Genomic DNA, 21,440 nt, shown 5'->3' on the forward strand with positions numbered 1-21,440 from the left:
GGAAAACTGCTTGGAATATAATCCAACCAAGACGAAACCTGCACATGTATACTTACTTCAGGAGCATTGTGATGTGATTGGTCTGTAGCTTTAACTCTTTGATGGCCACAGCAACTGGGTCCCCCTGCACCTGTGCCTCTTTCACAATTATTCCAATTTCATTCCAGTCGATCTGGTTGGCTAAAGCACTGCGTACCACCTGGATAGCTCTGTCAACAATATCGAGGTTCATCTCAATGAGTTCTCCTTTTACTTTATCAATTTCCTTGAAGAGAAAAACAAAAACAAACTAAAATCTAGCACTGAGATTACAATACAATTCCTGATGCACTTATTAAACAAAAGTGTTGTTGCACTGCTTTTTCTTTAGAAGCAAAGTCCATAAACAATGAAAGTCTGACAAACATATTCCCCCCCAAATGCACAAAGATCAGAATTGAAATAATTTCAGAGGACATGTAGCTGCCCCAAGTTCAATAAAAAATAATATTGTCACAGATAACTAAAGAACACGACAACACGCAGAAATGGTTCCAGGGTTTGTGTAATGATGTATGGCAGACACCAATGCAGGCAAGGTAGTAAAGTGATGCTTTACTGTCCTTTGGTCCGTTGCGCATTCAGGATTCACGCAGGTAGGAAAGATAGGCTGATAAGACGACCATGACAGACCTGGTTCCCCCACACCCTCCAGGAACCTACATTCCATGAGACATGCATGTAACCCCTGACAGCACAACACCCAGCTACAACACACCTACCTCCATTAGCAGACACACACAGTGAAAATACAGCAGTGACAAGACAGCAGTGACCCACACAGCTAACCATGACATCCTCTGTACACCACACACCCAACACACTTCCACCAGGCGGCCAACAGAGTAGGAAATTGCAGGGCCAAAGGATTAAACAAAAAGGTAAACCAACCTCAGACCAAAACCCGGACAAGTAAAGAGGCCAGAATACAAACATAGTAGTGAGTGGAGAAAAAGGAACAAGTTACTTACCTGTAACTGTTGTTCTCCAGCATGGGTCTGGCATGGATTCACATGCTCATGAATATTCCCCGTCGTCAGGCTGGGAATCCTCGGTAAAGAAAAAACCAGTATCAGTTTCGTTTCTGATCTGTCTTTCGTAGTAATAACCAATCACTGGTCTCTGCGTCATACTGACCACAGCCAATGACTGCCCTCTACCTAAGCACCGCCTCTGGCGGCCATCTTCAGATTTGGAAGCACGTGAAGTGGCAGTATGACCAAGTGAAGAGCCGCAGAGGGGTAGGCGGGAGGGTTCGCATGTGAATCCATGCCAGACCCATGCTGGAGAACAACAGTTACAGGTAAGTAACTTGTTCCTTCTCCAGCATGGGGTCTGGCATGGATTCACATGCTCATGAATAAAGAATACATAGCAGTACACACATGCACAACCACGGGAGGTGGCAAAGGCTCAACATTAAGCATTACATCAAACTCAACATTAAGCATCTTACCTCCTCACCAGGCTCACCTCAGGCGAACAGGTTGCGCAGCACTGCTTGGCCGACCCTGGACTCCTCCCTGGAATCCCGATCGACGCAGTAGAATTTCGTGAAGGTGTGCGTCGACCTCCACGTAGCAGCCCTGCATATGTCCAGCAGGGGCACACCAGAAAGGAACGTCGTGGTAGCTGCGATCGCTCTAGTGGAATGAGCTCTCGGACGGCCAGGCAGCGGTCGGTTTGCCAACCGATGACAGTACATGATACAGCCGGAGAGCCATCTGGAAATGGAAGCCTTCGAGAGAGCCTTCCCCTGATTGACAGGTCCAAAGTTCACAAAGAGTTGTGACGTCTTTCGAAAACACTTCATGCGGTCCACGTAGAACTTCAGCGCTCTAGCCACATCCAGCGAGTGCAAAGTCCTCTCAGCCGGCGACGAAGGCGACGGGAAGAACACAGGCAACACCAAGGGTTCGTTGAGATGGAAGTCCGACGGTACCTTGGGCATGAAGGAGGGGTGCGTCCTGAGCACTACCCTCGTGTCGTGAAAAGTCAAGTATGGGGCCTTGCAGGAAAGGGCCTGGATCTCTCCCACCCGTCGTGCGGAGGTGATGGCCACAAGAAACGCTGTTTTCCACGACAGAAACTTCAACAGGGCCGAGTGCAGAGGCTCGAACGGAGGTCCCATGAGCTTGGTCAGCACCACGTTGAGCTCCCACGCCGGGACCGGCGCCTTCACCGGCGGGAACGATCTGAACAGTCCCTTCATGAACTCTTTCACCAGACGATGAGACCAAGGGACGACCGGCCCGTGGTTCTGGTGTATCGGGAGATCGCAGCAAGATGAATCTTGATGGACGCGTGTGCCAGTCCAGCTTTGGCCAGCGTCAGCAGGTACGGCAGTACCTGGGGAGCCGTAATCCGTAGAGGGTTAATCTTCTGTGCGTGGCACCAGACAGAAAACCTCTTCCATTTGTGTCTGTAGCATTTAAGAGTCGAGGACGCCCTGGCCTTTGCAAGAACCTCTCTGCAGTCGGCCGGCATGTCGTATCCTCCAAACTCTAGCGCTGCAGGAGCCAGGCCTGCAAGTTCAGCGATTTCGGGTCGTGGTGGAGGATGGCGCCTCCTTCCCTGGAGAGTAGATCCGCGTCCACCGGCAGCTTGATTGGCGGGGACGCTGACAAGTCCAGAAGGTCCGGGAACCATATCTGCCTCGGCCACGCAGGTGCGACGAGGATCATCCTTCACCGTGACCTCTTGAGCTGGTTGACGAGCCGGATTAGCAGTGGCAAAGGAGGGAACGCATAGAGGAACAGGCCCTCCCAGGGGAACGAGAAAGCATCGCCCATGCTCCTCGCCTGGGGAAACCTGCTGGCGAACCTCCGGCACTTGGAGTTCGTCGCCGTCGCGAACAGGTCGATCTGGGGTGTGCCCCATCGTCGGAAGAGGCGATCCACTAGATCCTGCCGTAGTTCCCACTCGTGGCACGAGCGCAGCTCCCTGCTGAGTGAGTCGGCGATGGTGTTTTTTATCCCTGCCAGATGAAACGGCACCAGAAACATCCCTTGGGCGACTGCCCAATGCCACAGGTCCTGCGCCTCCTTGGACAGTGCTGGGGACCTGGTTCCGCCCTGTTTCCTGATGTAAAACATGGTGGTGGTGTTGTCGGTGAAGATCCTCACCACCTTGCCCTTGAGGGACGGAAGGAAGGACCTGAGGGCCCAAAACACTGCACGGAGCTCCAGGACGTTGATATGTAGGGATTTCTCCGTCAGGAGCCAAAGGCCTCTTGCGTGCAGATTTTCAGTGTGCGCTCCCCACCCTTCCAGGGAGGCATCCGTGGTCACTGTCTCCTGGTGGGCTGGGGTCTGGAAGTCCATGCCCGCCGTCAGATGCGCGCGGGTGCCCCACCACCGGATCGCTCGTCGGAAACTCTCGTCGAGTGTGATCCTTTCCTCGAAGCTGCCCGTCGTTTGGATCCAGCGCGCGTCCAGGAACTCCTGCAACGGGCGCATCCGGAGCCTGCACATGGGAATGATGCAGGAAGACATCATTCCGAGGAGGGACTTGATGGACCTCACCTTGGCCGTTCCCAAGTCCGTGAGAAGTTGGACGGTCCTTGCCGTGTGAACCACGGCGAGCTCCCTCGTCTTGGCTCGGATGAGCCAGTCGTCCAGGTAGGGGTAGACGTGGATCCCTTCGCGGCGCAGCTGCGCCGCCACCGGTGCGAGGCACTTGGTGAACACCCTGGGTGCCGACCGTAGTCCAAAGGGGAGGGCTTTGAACTGGTAATGACGCCCTTGGACCACAAACCTGAGGAATTTCCGGTGCCCCTTTAGGATGGGAATATGGAAGTAGGCATCCTCCAAATCCAACAACGACAGGAAGTCTCCTTCCTCCAGCTGATCCAGGACGTGCTGGAGGGTGACCATCCGGAACTTTTGCGCCTTGATGAACTTGTTCAGACGTCGCAGGTCCAGGATGGGGCGCCATCCCCCCGTCTTCTTCTTCACGAGGAAGTATCTCGAGTAAACTCCGGAGCCCCGAAGCCTCTTTGGGACGAGTTTGATGGCGCCCTTCCTGAGCATCGCCTTTACCTCCAGGAGAAGTTGAGGGGTGTGAAGTTCTTTCCTGGCCACGGGGGGGACGCGCGGACACCTTCTTTGAAACTCGAGCTCGTGGCCCCGGGCCAAGGCGTCCAGCACCCAACGGTCGGTGGAGATGGACTCCCACACGCTGACGAAGCTCGCCAGCCGGCCTCCCACCGGGGTGCTTCGGTGGGGGCCCGACCCCACGGCCGGTTCAATCCTGCTTCGACGAGGCTTTGCCGCCTTGACCTCCTTGGCGACGACGGCGGGGTCCGCCAGACTTGCCTCGTCCTCTGTAGGCCTCCTGAGACGACGAGCGGGCCGCTTGACGGTAGGTGGAGAAACCGCCGCCGGAACCTTTGGAGGCGCCCTTGCCTCCGCTGCTCCGAAAGGGCGTCCGTCGTTGTTGCAGAACTCCAAGGGCCCGGGCCGTCTCGGTGTCCGCTTTAATGGCCTGAAGGGAATCGTCCACTGTTTTCCCAAACAGGTTGTTCCCATCGAAGGGCATGTCCAGGACTCTGGTCTGAACGTCTTGACGGAAGTCCGTAGCCTTGAGCCATCCACGCCGCCTAAGGCAAACGCCGTTGCCCAACTGGCGGAACCCAGTGTCGGCGATGTCCGTCGCAACGGTAATGGCGTGGTCCGAAGCCACCTCACCTTCCTGCAGGATCTCCAGGGCCTCTGCCCTCTTGTCGTCCGGCAAGAAGTCCAGCAGGGGAGCCAGTTTGTACCAGAGCTCCCTGTCGTAGCGGGCCACGATAGCCAAGGCGTTGGCCGCTTTAATCGTCGTCGCTGCAGACGAGATGACTCTGCGTCCCATAGCGTCCAATTTCTTTCCCTCGCCGTCCGGTGGGGAAGTCTATGTGGAGGCCGCACCCCCCCCCCGCTTTTTTCCTGGCCGCCGCAGAGACGACGGAGTCCGGGGTAGGCTGCGCCCAGAGGCACAGGGGGGCCGTGTCCGGGACCCAGTACTTTTTCTCGTACCAGTCTCTTCTAGCTGGCGTCGTGGAAGGGTTCTTGAGGAGGGTGAGGCATTCATCCCAAATGTCGTCCAATAGAGGCACTGCGAGGACCGTCTTCCTCTTGGCCTCGCGCCGCTGATAAAGGAAACCTTCCTTCTTCTTCTCCTCAGGGCAGAGTTGGAAAAGCTCGGATGCCCTGGTGATCATGGAGTGGAACGATCCAATCTCGTCGGGCGGAGAAGCCCTGGTGGGAGGCGACGGTACATCCTCGTCGTATACCTCGTCGTCCGTACCCGTCGCTGCCGTGTCAGTCCCCGTATCATCCCCTCGGGTGGGCGGGGAGGAGGGCTAGAAGAGGCGCGACGGCTGAAAAGGAGGCGGAGGGTGGATCCTTCTTTTCTTGGCAGGGGGAACCCCAGAAGGTCCCGGTTCTGGGTCCCCCGACGGGAGAGGTTCCGTCGGCAATGGTAGTCTCGTCCTTATCTCTGAGCAGAAGGACTGTATAGCCAACAAAATGGCCGCCGAGTTGTCTCGCGGCGCTGGCAGAGGGGAATCCGACGGGCGATCAGGGGCCCCGTCGGTACCCTCGACGATGTCGTCGTCACCTGCGTCGGGATCCATCCCGACGGGCCGGTCTTCTTCCACGCCGAGGCCGTGGCTTAAGACCTCGACCAGCTCCTCCTCCGAGGTTGAGGCCGAATCTACGACGACGCCCTGCCCCCCCTTTTTCTTCCCCACGGGGGATTTCACGGGGGTCCTATCGATGGGCACAAGAGAGGACTCCCTCCGAGGTGGCAGGGAGACTCTGAGCCCCGAGGTCGCCACCACTGGTGTAGCCTCCACAGGCTGAGCCAGGGCCGCCGCAACAGTTTCGATAGAGGGCTTGGCCGGATGGATTAAGGCCTTCACCACCTTAGGTGCGCTCACCGCCTTATCCTTGAGGGGGGGACACTGCCTCGCTCCCCCTCCGCCTTCGAGCTCGACCGGGGCCTCTCCAGGAGCCTCGCCGGGTGCTCGGCCTTCCTCTTACCCGACCCAGAGCGTTGGCTCGTGGTTGATGGTGCCGGGGAGGGTGCGCCCAGCCTGGCGCCCGTAGAGCCTGACCGTTCGGCGCTCCCGGTGCCAGCGGACTCGCGGTGCTTGGCCTTATGTTGGACCCCCGTCGCCGGGGCGTCCTCAAAGGTCTTAGAAGACCGCTCGGATTTCTTCCTCTTCTTCTCGCCGGACGGGCTCTTCCCTTCCAGCCAGTTGGCGAGACGTTGATGGCGGTCCTTCATGGTCCGCTCCGACATGCTACCGCAAAACGCACAGTCCTTCTCCACGTGCGTCTTGTCCTCATGTAGGCAGTAAAGACAAAAAGAGTGTTTGTCCTCCTTGAAGACGTTCTGCAGCTGGCATCCAGGGCAGACCCTTAACAGCTTTCCGGGCGTCGAGCTTCCCTTCTCCTGGGCCATGACCGGGCCTGAGAAACTTCTGGAGTCCTCCAAAAGCGTAGCTCGACGAAATCTTCACCCTTGAGGGGCGCAGACGAATCCGACACGGGTCCCCGTTGATCGGATGGAGAGTCGGTGGAGCTTGAGGCTCTTTTGACCGAAAAAACGAAGTTTTTGAGAAAAAACGTGAAAAAAATAGCACTAACGCTCGAGAGCAATAGCACGAGGATCCCAACACATGAACGTGCGGTAAAAATCTGAAGATGGCTGCCAGAGGCGGTGCTTAGGTAGAGGGCAGTCATTGGCTGTGGTCAGTATGACGCAGAGACCAGTGATTGGTTATTACTACGAAAGACAGATCAGAAACGAAACTGATACTGGTTTTTTCTTTACCGAGGATTCCCAGCCTGACGACGGGGAATATTCATGAGCATGTGAATCCATGCCAGACCCCATGCTGGAGAAGATGGAAAGTACAGCACCCACCACAGAAAAAAAGTGCTGCAAAACCAAGCATTCCAGATCACGAAAGATGCACTCCACTACACCACTCCCCCTCCTAGGGCTTAACCACAAGTCAGAACAAAAGCATGGTAGTGTAGGGGAGGCATGGTATCACAAGTATGACACTGACACAAAAGATACAATGTGTAAAACCTTTATTAACTTTGTGGGGTTTGGAAAAACTCCTACTTTGCCCTATAACTAGTATGGGAGTCGCCTCGACCATCAAATAATAAAGAAAACAGTCTTAGTCATGTCTGTCAAATCGAAATGGCGTATGCGAACAAAACCTAATGCCTGCCCCATCTCTTGTACAAAATGTGTAAAGGAAGTATGTATATAAAAGGAAAATCAGTGTTCGACAAAAGAATAAATGTGGCTGAATCCGCTCTCCTCCCCACATCTAGACAGCACGGAATAAGGCAGTCTCTGTAGGCAGGATGACACTCTGGCTCAGGCTTTAACATTGAAACAGTTTCGGAACGTGGATAGCGGCCCGCCTGGCTTCCACATACAGGCTCTTGTTCCAGTCTTCCCCAAATAATAAAACAAAAAGTCCCCCTCTGTTGGGCTCAGACCTCTTTAAAAAACGAAATGTTCAACATTGGTCCCCCACTGCCTGGCTCAGACCTTGCACAATGCAACACTTGCCTGGGCTCCCTTGCCCAAGCTTTTGACACTGCGGGTCTCCCTCCGGCAGGCTCAGACCGCTTTTTGGATGTCTAAGACTTTCAAATATACAGGGCTTACTTGACAGACAGCCGCAGGACCACTTCTCAGAATTCAGTCTTCAGCTTTCCCTCTTCCCTTCTCTCAGGGTTAACATCGTTCACTTTCACAGTTCATACACTATTATCATCTCAACAATGCACCTTTCACAGACACTTGAGTGAGCTACTCCTCGCTGGACCACTCTATTACTGAGTATCGCTGATTTGACAGCTGTCTCTATCTTAAAGTTCATTCACAGGTCTGACTTTCCTCGCGTCTCATCCACACGCATGCAGCCTTCACTTGCGATATATTGTTGCAAATACAGTTCTTGCTTGCTTTTCCTATTTTCAATTCACGAGTCAAGGTTAGTACCACAGGCTTGGCTTCGCTTCCACAACTCTGCCGTTCACCCGGGAGGGTCGCTGGTGTCCTTGAAACACAATGCAGTCTACAATATGGGGATTTGGCCTCTTCCACTTGTCGTTTGTGACCTTGTGGAGGCAATGACCTCCTGTAGAGAACTCATGGGGTTTTCGACCCGCTGCTATCCTCCCCTGGTCCGTCGCTCTGCTCCAGTAGGTTTGCCTTCGGCCCGGAAGTTCTACTCGTACTCGTGTTGCACCTTGCTCAGAGTGTGACTCTAGGTTCTGCCTTTTATCCGTGTGAGGAGAGCTAATTGGAATCAGATCGGCCTAGTGTTTGTGCAGAAATTGGGGGGATGGAGGGGTGGTGGGGGGAGGGGGGAGTGCAGACATCAGATCCTAAAAAGTAGGCGGGGTTGGATATACGACAGAGGGGAATACCGCGTCTCACCATTGGCTGTCTCACCCCCACTCCTCGAAAACCCATCTCCTAGGGGATCCTCCTGCACTGGTCCACCCCCAGGAACTGGATCCAAAAGTGATGGCTGTGTCCTGGCCACCTGAGAGAGAGACCCCCCCGGGGTCTAGAGCGTGAGATACCCTCTGGTTTCTTACAGTACCCAGCGACATGGACAAAGGACACAATACCCTCTGCAACACAATCTGTCAGGAAAACACAGCAAAAAGAACACCTCCATATGTCCTGGGCTGCCACCCCACAGCCACAGGCCGGCCACACCCGAGCGCAACCCTGCTCACCTCCAAGCAAACAAGCAACAAACACAAAACCCGTCAGAATTCCACCAACAGCCAACTGGAGGAAGAACACCAACCACACACACACACACACACAAGAGGAATGTCCACACCCACACACTAGTTCCTCAAAAAGAAAATTCAGCAAATTGAAAAAACAGATGGAAACCCTGAAGCCTCAAACTTGGGATCCTCACTAGCATCCAGCACCAAAACCAGACCACCGAAACAGCAAAACCCTTGAAACCAGAACCATGCACGGATGAAACCAGAGCTACAACCACCAATAGCCAAACCCCCAAAATACACATGGTACAGTAACCAAAAAGCACATAGCACATATAGCACCACAACCAAAAACACATGGCACATCTTTGCACTTGCACCACAGCCAAACAAATGCTGCACATCCCTGCACCATGCCAACCCACCCTAAACAGCCAAAAACACAAGACATCCTACCACGACAGCCAAAAACACATGGCACATCCTTGTACCACGTACAACTGGCCAAAACCGCCAAAAACACATGGCACATACCAACATCATGAAACCACATCCTACATGTAGAGGAACCACATGTAAAACAGATGGTGTGAAAAACATTCCACCCCAAACCACACCACCCGCACATGAATAACCCACAAATGCGAGCAAGAAACCCTGATGCAAGTATTAAAACTCAAAGCAACATACATCTTCCCGTCCAAAAACATCCTGTGCGTCCCCACACCCTCATGTCCACCTGCAAAGAAAATGTATACAAATGCTGTATATAGGTAATCCTGCACCCCCACACCCTCAAATCCATGGAAACCCCAGTTACACTTTCACTTGCACAGAAAATACCTAACTCCGCCCCAGAAAACCCCACTCTAACAAGTCCAAAATCGTGCACCGAATTACTGGGGAAATACCCAATACACTATTTTACAGGGGAAAGGCCACAAAACAAACACTAAAACCAAAGCACAAACAACGGCCTTGAACCTAACATACCCCTAAACTACCCCGGGAACTGTCTAACCCTCTACACAAGGGCCACAACACAAAATACACACAAGATTCCAACATCAGCCCCAACACCAACAGGCAAAACCTAATACACTGCACGGCTCATCCTGCTGTGGCATACCAACCATGTCCAAAGATCAGGACCAAACTGCCACATGTTCAATGAAATGCGCGGGCACCGTGCACACATGGTCGTAGAAAACCAATTTAACTCAGCACACACCCCATAGTCCAGGAGCACCCGCACATCCATGCATTACCCGCAGGGAACAGACTCTACTTGACTGCTCCGTTCGCAGCACTTCCCACAGCAAAGAAACCGTCCTTAGCTGCCCCAAGCTTCCAGCACCTCCTTGCCTCACCAGGGTAAATACTTGTCATCTTGATGAGTTAAAGAGACACTCCACCTGGACTGCACCGTTGCACGCCTTGCCTGGCACTGCAGGCCGACGTGACCGCTCCATAGCGCAACCCCATCATTTCGCCACTGGGAGTGCAAGGCGTTGGATCTCACAATCTCTCCACTGCTAGGCCTGCCACCAACAACAAATAATCTGTAACACAAGAGTCACTCCCGTTGGAAGCGTGAGGACGCCTCAAACGCCAACTGACCTGCCTGCCCCCAAACTGCCAGCACTGATCGCCATCAGAGAGGGATTCCCAGCACCATCACCAGTGAGCCTGGGCCAACAGCCACTTCGGTAGACAACACCGGTGCTGTACGACTCTGCTCCTCCGGCACAGCCATCCTCCCGGGCTGGGCGGACTGCCAGCCTTACTCCTCTCACCGATTGGAAAATGCCAAAAGGTCTCCCAACATGGGTCCGTGGCTCTGCCTTCCTGCTCAGACCATGCTGGTTCTGACCTCCTGGTGTGGGGAAAGATCGCTGGGTGCAGTGTCCACCACCTGCCACACCCCCCACCTCAGCGGCTCCTGACCCTCTACTTGGTTAAAGCTTGTTGCCAGTGTGATGATGTATGGATGTCACCAATCCAGGTAACGTAGTAACATTATGCTTTATTGTCCTTTAGTCAGTTGCAGATTCAGGGTTCACATAGATAGGAAAAGATAGGCTGATAAGACACGACAATGACAGACACTGGATCCCCCAAACCATTCCACCTAGCTCCTTCTCCCAACTGACTCAATCTTCCCTAACGGAACCCTAAGGGAACCTACACGGTGTACATCCGCGTTATAAATGACATATCATACATTCCATGAGACATGCATGGAACCTCGGACAGCACAACACCAAGCTACAACAGTTTTTATTAAATTATTTGGAAGGGCGTTAATGGTCATCCCGAGCCCTCATCTAGCCCTCATCTAAAATAAGCAGTTTACGCCCAAACCCAGGTGGCCCTACCTCCGTGGTTATTATAGAGCACTTATGGAACCCAATACTACATGGCTGGTAGTGAGGGCCTAAAGGCAATTGCATTGTCTGTCAAAACTCCCTCTGGGCTAAACGTACTCTAACGTTCAGGTAAATTCTAAGGGATTTGTAGGGATTTACCTTACAGAAACTCAAGCCATGATGTTTTTCTCCGTACGTTGTTCTATTCTCCTCCCTTCTTTCAGCTATTCTCTCCCCTCTCATCCTAGGTCTTCCTTCTCGTTCCCTCCGATGTCTCTTTCTCTCCTTCTACAACCTACCTCCCCCCTCTGACATTACCTCCTCCTACTCATGCCTACCCCTCTACCCTCTCTACTACTATTCCTTCCTCTCCACACTACTACAGCTATCCTTTCACCACACTCCTACTCTACTCTCCTCACACTACTACTACTCAACCCCATCCTCTTCTTGTACATTCTCTTTTCACTCTCTCGAACACTTTCCACTCACCCTCTACACTCCCTTTAACTTACCCACTTTGCATGAACACAGTTGAAGATGCTCTCATCAACAAATATCTCAAGCTTTTTTCAAAAAGCCTCCACACTCCACTCCACTGTCCTTCATCCTGCTGGTCTCTTGCTCTGCCACCTCTCTCTTCCTCTGACCTCACCCGAATAACCTCACCTTCTGATTTCCTGTCCCCCTTCTTTTCTTCCCCCTCCTTTTCCCATTGGATCTCTGGTCCTAACCAATCTGGGCCCGTCTTCCCTGCCCGGGAGGTATTACAAGATTCAGTGTTTTCTTTTGATTCGAGCCCAGTGCTGCAGCAATGGCAGCCTGCCTTAGCAAGTGTTCGGGGTCCGTTTTCGAGGCCGTGTTGCAAAGAATTTCCAGGGAAGTATTGCAGAATTGTTAAGTTCTCTAGTAAGTCTCTCCACCGCACCATGATGGGAGTCTCTGTGAGAGGGCATTTTAGAAGGAAACCAGTGCTTTTAAACATGTGGCCATACTATGCAGGGTGGCCAACTTTTTTATATCCTTTTGCCGGACACTTGCCCACAAGGCGGTGAGGACGTCATGGCGTCATTCACGTTTGACCCGCCCCATTTGTAATTTAAATTTGTTAACGGCTCTTAACACCTCCTTGCGAGGTGATGGTCACGTTTTTTACTGCAAACATGACCATCACAACCCCAGCAACAAAGCATTAGCATTGAAATGAAGGCAGGTGTCAGAGCATTCGCTACCAGCTCGACCTGCAGGCTCAAATGGAAACAGGGCTGCGGAGCCGCCCAAAGAAAGAAAGCAGCAGGTGGCAGCGCTGTGGTCTGTAGACGGTCACTTCAGTTTGCAGAGTGGCCGTGCTGGATGCAGTTTGTCCCGACTTGCTGTCTCACTCCAGGGAACAAAGCAAAGTCAGGACAACCTGCATCCTGCACAGCCACTCTGCAAACTGCGGGACAGAGTCCCCAATTACGGGATCATCCCGCACAATACAGGACCGTTGGCCACCCTATGTCTACGTATCTATTGTTGCCTAATTTAGAATTGCTTTTAACATTGGTTTTATTTTCAGAATGTATATTTGTGTGTTCCTTATCCCCAAAATATCCCGACTGCTTTTATTGTGTGTGTGTTTATTTTACTTTCTCTTCTGGTCCGTGCCCCAAAGGTCAGACTGCTCTTATTTAGTATTTTCTCAACGTTAATTATCAAATCTCACGGCAGTGTGTCTCACCTGACTTTCAACATGTGCACTTGTGTTTTGCGAGCGGCGAACGTGCAGCATTTTAGAAAGAAACCGAGGTGCTCTTATACTTGCGCCCATGCTACGTCTACATATCTATTCTGGCCTAATTTAGAATTGCTTTTAACATTGGTTTTATTCTCTGAATACATATTTGTGTGTTCCTTTTCCCCAAAATATCCTGGGGGTTGGGGGGGGGTGGTGTGTGTGTGTGTGTGTGTGTGTGTGTGTGTGTGTGTTTTACTCTCTCTTCCGGTCCATGCCTCAACGGTCAGACTTCTCTGCTCTAGTCTTTTCACAACGTTAATTATCACGTCTTGCTGCAGCGTACAGCGCCTCACTGACTTTCTTGGTGTGCGCTTATGTGTTGTGAAGGTGAAGGCACAGCGGGTGTACTAAACGCAAACCCGTCCGGGCAACAGCCAGGTTATGGATGAGGGCTATAAATCCCACATCTGTGCAATCTCTAGGTAATGTTGGAAGTTGGATTACTCTTTGCAAGCATCCAATTGTCTAACGCTTTGTTATCTGGCTGTGTCTGTTACTGCTTGGCCCCCCAACTGAAAAAACCCATTAGTCATTCCCTCGCTTTCAGAGGCAACCTTTAGGCAGCCAGTTCTTTAAGGCTAATTGTGCAATGCTCGATCTCTTACAGCTCATTGTTTGGGTATCCTCCCATGAACCGGACCACTTATGCATCACGGAAACCTGGCTATCAGAAGCCACCACACCAGACATTATTCAAGCACTTGCCTACACCTTTGCCAGAATTCATGTTGATCATAAATCATTGCATCCAAGTGGAGGTGTTGCTATAATTTTCAAACGTTCTCTTCAATGCGCTGAAATAATTCCTAGCCCTTGTGCACATTTTGAACACTTATTCTCTCTCAGCTAAAGAAACAGTTAATTTTCTTATTGTTTACCTCCAAATTAGGACTCCTTGTTTGTGATTGGCTTTCTTGATTACATCTGCCCGCTTGCCTTGAACTGTTCGCTATCAATTATTATGGGTGACTTTAACCTTAGGTTTGATGATCCTCTAAACACTCACGTATCACAAATGCAAACAGCCATAGCTGATTTCCAATTACTCAACTGACAGAAGGATCTACACACTCAAAAGGCCATACTTTGGATTTAATTTCTGGAAATGGTGGGAACATTACTACTTATGCTCGTTATCCTGTACTCTGGTCTGACCATGCTATTGTCCCGTTCACCTGCTCCATTACCGCCAATAGTCTCGCATTGTACCCTTTGGTTAAAAAAGTATGATTAGAAGCCTGTAGTGACTTCGGAAAGGGTATGACATATAGAAGATCAGTTCATTAACCAACTGACAGTGATGGGAAGGGAAAGCGACCCCCTAATGGCTCTACAAGAGACTCTTGAAAGTGCTGCAGCAGCGCTAGCCCTGTCAAGATCCCTCCTTATCTTAGTATCAGAGGGTGCTCTTTCTGGCTGATGGTGGCGTCTGCCCCCTTGCACAGCCACCGTGAGACAGACTGTGAAACTGCCTCTTGGCTCTGCCTAGGGGAACAGAACCAATCATGCAGGACAAAACCCTTCAAGGAAAACAACCCGCAGTTTTTGCACATCTAACCAGATGATACCACGATGAAACTGAAGTGAAGAATACAGGAGCCACCTTCCAGTGAAGCAAGGTAATAGGTATCCAAATTGCTAAGGCAAGGTAACAAACTTCGGGAAACAACAAGGCAGCAGAAACAAGTTCATGAAACAAGAGTTAGTCAAAAAGGGGAAAAATGGCAGGATCCAGAGTAGACAGAAGAGACGCTGCGAGGAACAGAGGAGTGCACAGAAAAGATGGACCTAGCGGCAGCGCAACAAAGCAGTTGCAACGCGTCGAGCCACAGACCGGCTAACACCAACCATAACGGAGTCACACCTGTACCGGCTTTACAGGCACATGACGTCACTCCGTACTGCATACAAGGCACACGTACACCTTCATGACAGATTGGAGAAAGGATAGTGACCAGGACAACAACCTGGGACTGCGTCAGTGAATCCGGACAAGCCCCTTTTAAACTAAAGAAAAGGGTGCCAAACTTTCTGCTCCATGGTACACACCTTAACTACGTTCTCTAAAACTCATATAAACAAGCTTAATGCACTTGGCGTACCAATTATCAGGACACTGATAAGAACACAATGAAACAACATCATACCAAGTATATTGCCAATAAAGATGCCAAAACATTCTATTTTTCAAACATAGAGCGCAATCTGATCTAAACGTTCCAAGGAGCTTTTTTCAGTAGCCAGGGATTTATCTTCACAAACATCTTCATTGCAGGCAGCCGACGCGAGGTAAGGAGGCCCATCCGGGCATGCCGCCGATTTCCGGGCGCCAACTGGGCCCCCAGGCCCTCCGAGCGTCCCTCTCCCACCCCGCACCCTCTTCCTGCTTCCCGCTCCCCTCCCGCCTCCCAACCCGCCCACCGCCGCTCTGATTGGGCCGTGAGCCCAGCTGTAAGGGTCTAGCAACCCTCCTCGCACCGGCCCCTGCATTCATTGCAGGCAGCCGACGCGAGGTAAGGAGGCCCATCCGGGCATGCCGCCGATTTCCGGGCGCCAACTGGGCCCCCAGGCCCTCCGAGCGTCCCTCTCCCACCCCGCACCCTCTTCCTGCTCCCCGCTCCCCTCCCGCCTCCCAACCCGCCCACCGCCGCCCTGATTGGGCCGTGAGCCCAGCTGAAAGGGTCTAGCAACCCTCCTCGCACCGGCCCCTGCATTCATTGCAGGCAGCCGACGCGAGGTAAGGAGGCCCATCCGGGCATGCCGCCGATTTCCGGGCGCTAACTGGGCCCCCAGGCCCTCTGAGCGTCCCTCTCCCACCCCGCACCCTCTTCCTGCTTCCCGCTCCCCTCCCGCCTCCCAACCCGCCCACCGCCGCTCTGATTGGGCCGTGAGCCCAGCTGTAAGGGTCTAGCAACCCTCCTCGCACCGGCCCCTGCATTCATTGCAGGCAGCCGACGCGAGGTAAGGAGGCCCATCCGGGCATGCCGCCGATTTCCGGGCGCCAACTGGGCCCCCAGGCCCTCCGAGCGTCCCTCTCCCACCCCGCACCCTCTTCCTGCTTCCCGCTCCCCTCCCGCCTCCCAACCCGCCCACCGCCGCTCTGATTGGGCCGTGAGCCCAGCTGTAAGGGTCTAGCAACCCTCCTCGCACCGGCCCCTGCATTCATTGCAGGCAGCCGACGCGAGGTAAGGAGGCCCATCCGGGCATGCCGCCGATTTCCGGGCGCCAACTGGGCCCCCAGGCCCTCCGAGCGTCCCTCTCCCACCCCGCACCCTCTTCCTGCTTCCCGCTCCCGCCTCCCAACCCGCCCACCGCCGCTCTGATTGGGCCGTGAGCCCTTCATCACTGGTCCTCCCAGGGCAGCCCTCTGCCCGGCAACCCCAGCGGCTAAGGGCCCCAAGGCCAAGGGCGGCTCCAGGAAGTGTCAGCAGGTGTCCGCAGGGGAAGCCAAGGAAGCCACCAGACACCGACAAAACTGTAAGTGCTGGCTTGGGTGGGGGGTAGAGCAATTACTCTACTCCAGAAAGCTCCTGCCACTCTCACTTACCTTTCAATAGCCTGCAGTCTAATGTTAACCAGCACCATTGCCCCAGAGAACCACACTGATTAGACTGCGCCACTTCTAGGCAGTAAGGTGATTGTAAGCATATGCCGCACTTAGATGACATCTCTAATAGCCTCTCTGTGAAAAATAGAATTTAGATATACATTTATAAAGTTGCATTTAGATGTGTACCCAATAGCTGTGAAATGTTGCATTTAGAAGTGTGCCCAATAGCCTCTCTGTGAAAAGTTGAATTTAGAAGTGTGCCCAATAGCCTCTCTGTGAAAAGTAGAATATAGAAGTGTGCCCAATAGCATCTCTGTGAAAAGTTGAATTTACAAGTGTGCCCAATAGCCTCTCTGTGAAAAGTTCAATTTAGAAGTGTGCCCAATAGCCTCTCTGTGAAAAGTAGAATATAGAAGTGTGCCCAATAGCATCTCTGTGAAAAGTTGAATTTAGAAGTACATTTAGAAAGCTGCATTTAGAAGTGTACCCAATAGCTTCTCTGTGGAAAGTTGAATTTAGAAGTGTGCCCAATAGCCTCTCTGTGAAAAGTTGAATTTAGAAGTGTGCACAATAGCCTCTCTGTGAAAAGTAGAATATAGAAGTGTGCCCAATAGCATCTCTGTGAAAAGTTGAATTTAGAAGTGTGCCCAAAAGCCTCTCTGTGAAAAGTTGAATTTAGAAGTGTGCCCAATAGCCTCTCTGTGAAAAGTAGAATATAGAAGTGTACCCAATAGCTTCTCTGTGGAAAGTTGAATTTAGAAGGGTGCCCAATAGCCTCTCTGTGAAAAGTTGAATTTAGAAGTACATTTAGAAAGTTGCATTTAGAAGTGTACCCAATAGCTTCTCTGTGGAAAGTTGAATTTAGAAGGGTGCCCAATAGCCTCTCTGTGAAAAGTTGAATTTAGAAGTGTGCCCAATAGCCTCTCTGTGAAAAGTAGAATATAGAAGTGTGCCCAACAGCATCTCTGTGAAAAGTCGAATTTAGAAGTGTGCCCAATAGCCTCTATGTGAAAAGTAGAATTTGAAGCGTGCCCAATAGCCTCTCTGTGAAAAGTTGAATTTAGAAGTGTGCCCAATAGCCTCTCTGTGAAAAGTTGAATTTAGAAGTGTGCCCAATAGCCTCTCTGTGAAAAGTAGAATATAGAAGTGTGCCCAATAGCCTCTCTGTGAAAAGTAGAATATAGAAGTGTGCCCAATAGCATCTCTGTGAAAAGTTGAATTTAGAAGTACATTTAGAAAGTTGCATTTAGAAGTGTACCCAATAGCTTCTCTGTGGAAAGTTGAATTTAGAAGGGTGCCCAATAGCCTCTCTGTGAAAAGTTGAATTTAGAAGTACATTTAGAAAGTTGCATTTAGAAGTGTACCCAATAGCTTCTCTGTGGAAAGTTGAATTTAGAAGGGTGCCCAATAGCCTCTCTGTGAAAAGCTGAATTTAGAAGTGTGCCCAATAGCCTCTCTGTGAAAAGTAGAATATAGAAGTGTGCCCAATAGCATCTCTGTGAAAAGTCGAATTTAGAAGTACATTTAGAAAGTTGCATTTAGAAATGTACCCAATTAGCTTCTCTGTGGAAAGTTGAATTTAGAAGTGTGCCCAATAGCCTCTCTGTGAAAAGTTGAATTTAGAAGTGTGCCCAATAACCTCTCTGTGAAAAGTAGAATATAGAAGTGTGCCCAATAGCATCTCTGTGAAAAGTTGAATTTAGAAGTACATTTAGAAAGTTGCATTTAGAAGTGTACCCAATAGCCTCTCTGTGAAAAGTTGAATTTAGAAGTGTGCCCAATAGCCTCTCTGTGGAAAGTTGAATTTAGAAGTGTGCCCAAGAGCCTCTCTGTGAAAAGTAGAATTTAGAAGTACATTTAGAAAGTTGCATTTAGAAGTGTAGCCAATAGCTTCTCTGTGAAAAGTTGAATTTAGAAGTACATTTAGAAAGTTGAATTCAGAAGTGCACCCAATAGCTGTGAAATGTTGCATTTAGAATTGTGCTCAATAGCCTCTCTGTGAAAGTTAAATTTAGAAATGTGCCCAATAGCCTCTCCCTGAAAGTTGATTTTAGAAATGTGCCCAATAGCCTCTCTATGAAGTTGAATTTAGAAGTGTCCCCAATAGCCTCCCTGTGAAGTAGAAGTCTCTGAAAGGGCATGAAACCCATCATATCTCACCAACACGCTTACTCTCTCCTTACATCACCACTCAACTAGAACACAGAGATACTATGACACCATTCGGTATAACTGTTCTCATATCAACATTCGCCGCTCTCTCCACATCATTCTAAATAATCACTGCTGGTTACACACCCCCCAGCGAGGCGTTCTCCTCAGGCCTAACGCAGCCACATCCGATCTGGATTAATCCTGCCAGAACGAACACATACTCCTGACCTCTCAACCACCACACCTACCGCTAGAAAGCAGCTATTACATTGATACTGCACGAGCTGTACACATACCCGGTGCTCACACGCACCTTTTTGACTCTCTCTACTCTCTCTACTGATATGAACTTCGGTTCCCAAGGGCGTTCAACCTACCAGCGCCTTCAGACCATACCAATGGTATATAAGGCGCTATATAAATGCAAAATAACAATAACAATAACAATAACAATACTCTAATATCTGCCTCCCAGACTCTGTGATTCCTTATCAATTTACTTTGTTCAGAAAATTGCGTACATTTGCGATACCATTGCAAAGACTTTTTCTACCTTTAGGGAAACACAGGTCCTTAGTAGAGAACTGCACTCTAGTGGACCATTGAAATATTTTTCAGTCTTTCAGCCTACGACAGTTAAACCAAGTTACGGATATTATTTTTAAGCTCTGATCCACCTCACCTCTTGACCCTATTCCACTTAAGAGTCCTGAAAGACATCCATTCCGAGTTCGCTCCAGTGATCACAACACCCATCAGTGCATCCTTCTGCACTGGTCAAATTCTGTCATCTTCGAAGCATGCTCTTGTCACGCCGCTCCTAAAAAACCCTTACCTGGACCCATCTGTCCCTGCCAACTTTCGGGCCAATATCCCGGGTTGAAATGTCTTATGAAGATGCTTGAAGCAATTTTCCCTCCTCAGATGACAGTCTTATTTTTCTCACACCTAAGAAAAGCTTTATTGTCTTTGTTTGTCAGGATTGAGTAAGGCCCAACTTACCCTATACTAAAGTGGGATTTTCACCTTAAGAAAACTAAGGATAGTCAATGTCAGTAAGTTCAACTAAAAAGTCTGTGTCTAAAACCTACGCTTGCCCTCACAACTAAATCTATACAATGTGTAAGGATGTCAGCAACAAAGTAAACAGTGTTCAAAAGCAAAGTTCTGAACTTCTTCCAGCTCTTTGGCTTTCTCTTAGCTTCCCTTCACCAAGTTCAAGATCATTCCAAAAAAAACCTTGAGGTTCCCTTCCCCAAGAGTTTAACACACTTAATTCAACAACCGATAGCAGTGCTTTCCTTGGCACTTGTCAAGTAGGGGTTACTCTGTTGAGGCGCAGTTGTTGAACCACACTGTCAACCCATTACAGATTACGCAACCAATAACCCAGTGCACTTTGTTGTACCTCTGTATTCTGTATGCTTTGGCTAACATAGGTCTCTTCCTCTTTAAACCTGTAGGTAGTCCTGTGGACTCTTCCATCCTAAATCCCCACTTATTTATTTAAATTTTATTGTTCGTTTAGAACGCGCTTAATACCTGCAAGTGGTTTCTAAGGGCGGGATCCGGATTCAAACAGATTACAGATTTTTGGGAAAATTAGTCTGTACTATATCACCACCAATCTGGTTTCCGGCCTTGTATGAGTACAGTATCAGGAGTGGTGGCAGTTACTGATGATTTGACCAGACTAGCTGACAGGTCTCAAATAGCAGTATTGATATTTCTAGACCTGTCAGCAGCATTTGACACTATTGACCATGATCTCCTTTGTAAACACCTAGTGTGAAGCTAGAAATGCTGTACTGTGATTTCTATGTAAACAAAACAGCAGAGAATCACAAAGACACAAGAATCGGTTCATTGCAAAGCAAAATGCATTTTATTCTATGCAATGCAAAATGTTAGTAATTACTAACAAGCAAGCAATCAGCACTCTCTAGCCTGTGAGTGCTTTTAGCTACCCCAACCCTCCCAGCTTCTCTCTAGCAATGCTCTCTCCCACATAGCCAGCTCTCTAGGTCTGTGATTAAACGTCTCCCTTCTCTCTCAACCAGCTGTTGAGAAGTCCTCCCTCTCTCTAACTAGCTCTCTAACTCCAGCTACACACTCCTACTCTGTCTCTCATGAGTCTAACGAATCTCACAAATCTAACGAACAGAACAGCCCTGTATGCTCCGTTCTACAGAAGCATTGTGGCTATGACGCACATTCATTTCTATGGCTACGCATGCATATTCTACAATTTTCAGCATAGCAAGCATTTTCATACAGGAACACATTGACATGACAAGTCTCTACATTATTCTAAGTACAGAACAAGCTATCGCTAACATTCTCTATCGCCGCAAGGCTGTCTCATTTGCAAAACTAAACAAGCCTTCTCCTGCAGAACCAAAACATTCTACATGCTATCTCCGCAGTCCCGTAGTCAAGGCTATATTCTCTGTGCTAAACATTCTGATGGTCGGCCAAGACTCATTTTTATTATGATAACATTTTACACTGTGTTCGGCTGCGAAAACAATTCCCTCTCCGCGCTCGGAATGAAGCATAATCGTATGGATAGAAACACAAAGCAGATCTCTAGCGCCTAAAAACACACTATATTGTGCTATAAATTACAAGTGTACACAATTACATGGCTCTCAGCAAATATTGAACCATAACAGTTTAGAGCAAAACTATAGTGCTCAAACATAGCCTATACTAAATGAATTCAAAATGAATGCATGTATGAATGAATTATTAATGAATGGATTAGGCCACGCTAAACA

The 21,440-nt window shown here is 50.1% G+C and overlaps 1 protein-coding gene across 2 annotated transcripts in view; it reads right to left on the reverse strand.

The window, feature by feature from the left end:
- The window catches only part of NEMF (nuclear export mediator factor), a 1,733,781-nt gene that overhangs the window by 1,106,616 nt on the left and 605,725 nt on the right, over positions 1-21,440 (reverse strand). For both annotated transcript variants that reach the window (XM_069637407.1, XM_069637408.1), the window contains one exon: positions 57-265. In XM_069637407.1, the coding sequence (XP_069493508.1) occupies positions 57-265 (209 nt within the window). The remainder of the gene's footprint in view (positions 1-56; positions 266-21,440) is intronic.

The sequence above is a fragment of the Ambystoma mexicanum genome, chromosome 14 (assembly GCF_040938575.1).
Source record: "Ambystoma mexicanum isolate Mex_15411 chromosome 14, UKY_AmexF1_1, whole genome shotgun sequence".
In the NCBI taxonomy this organism is placed as follows: domain Eukaryota; kingdom Metazoa; phylum Chordata; class Amphibia; order Caudata; family Ambystomatidae; genus Ambystoma; species Ambystoma mexicanum.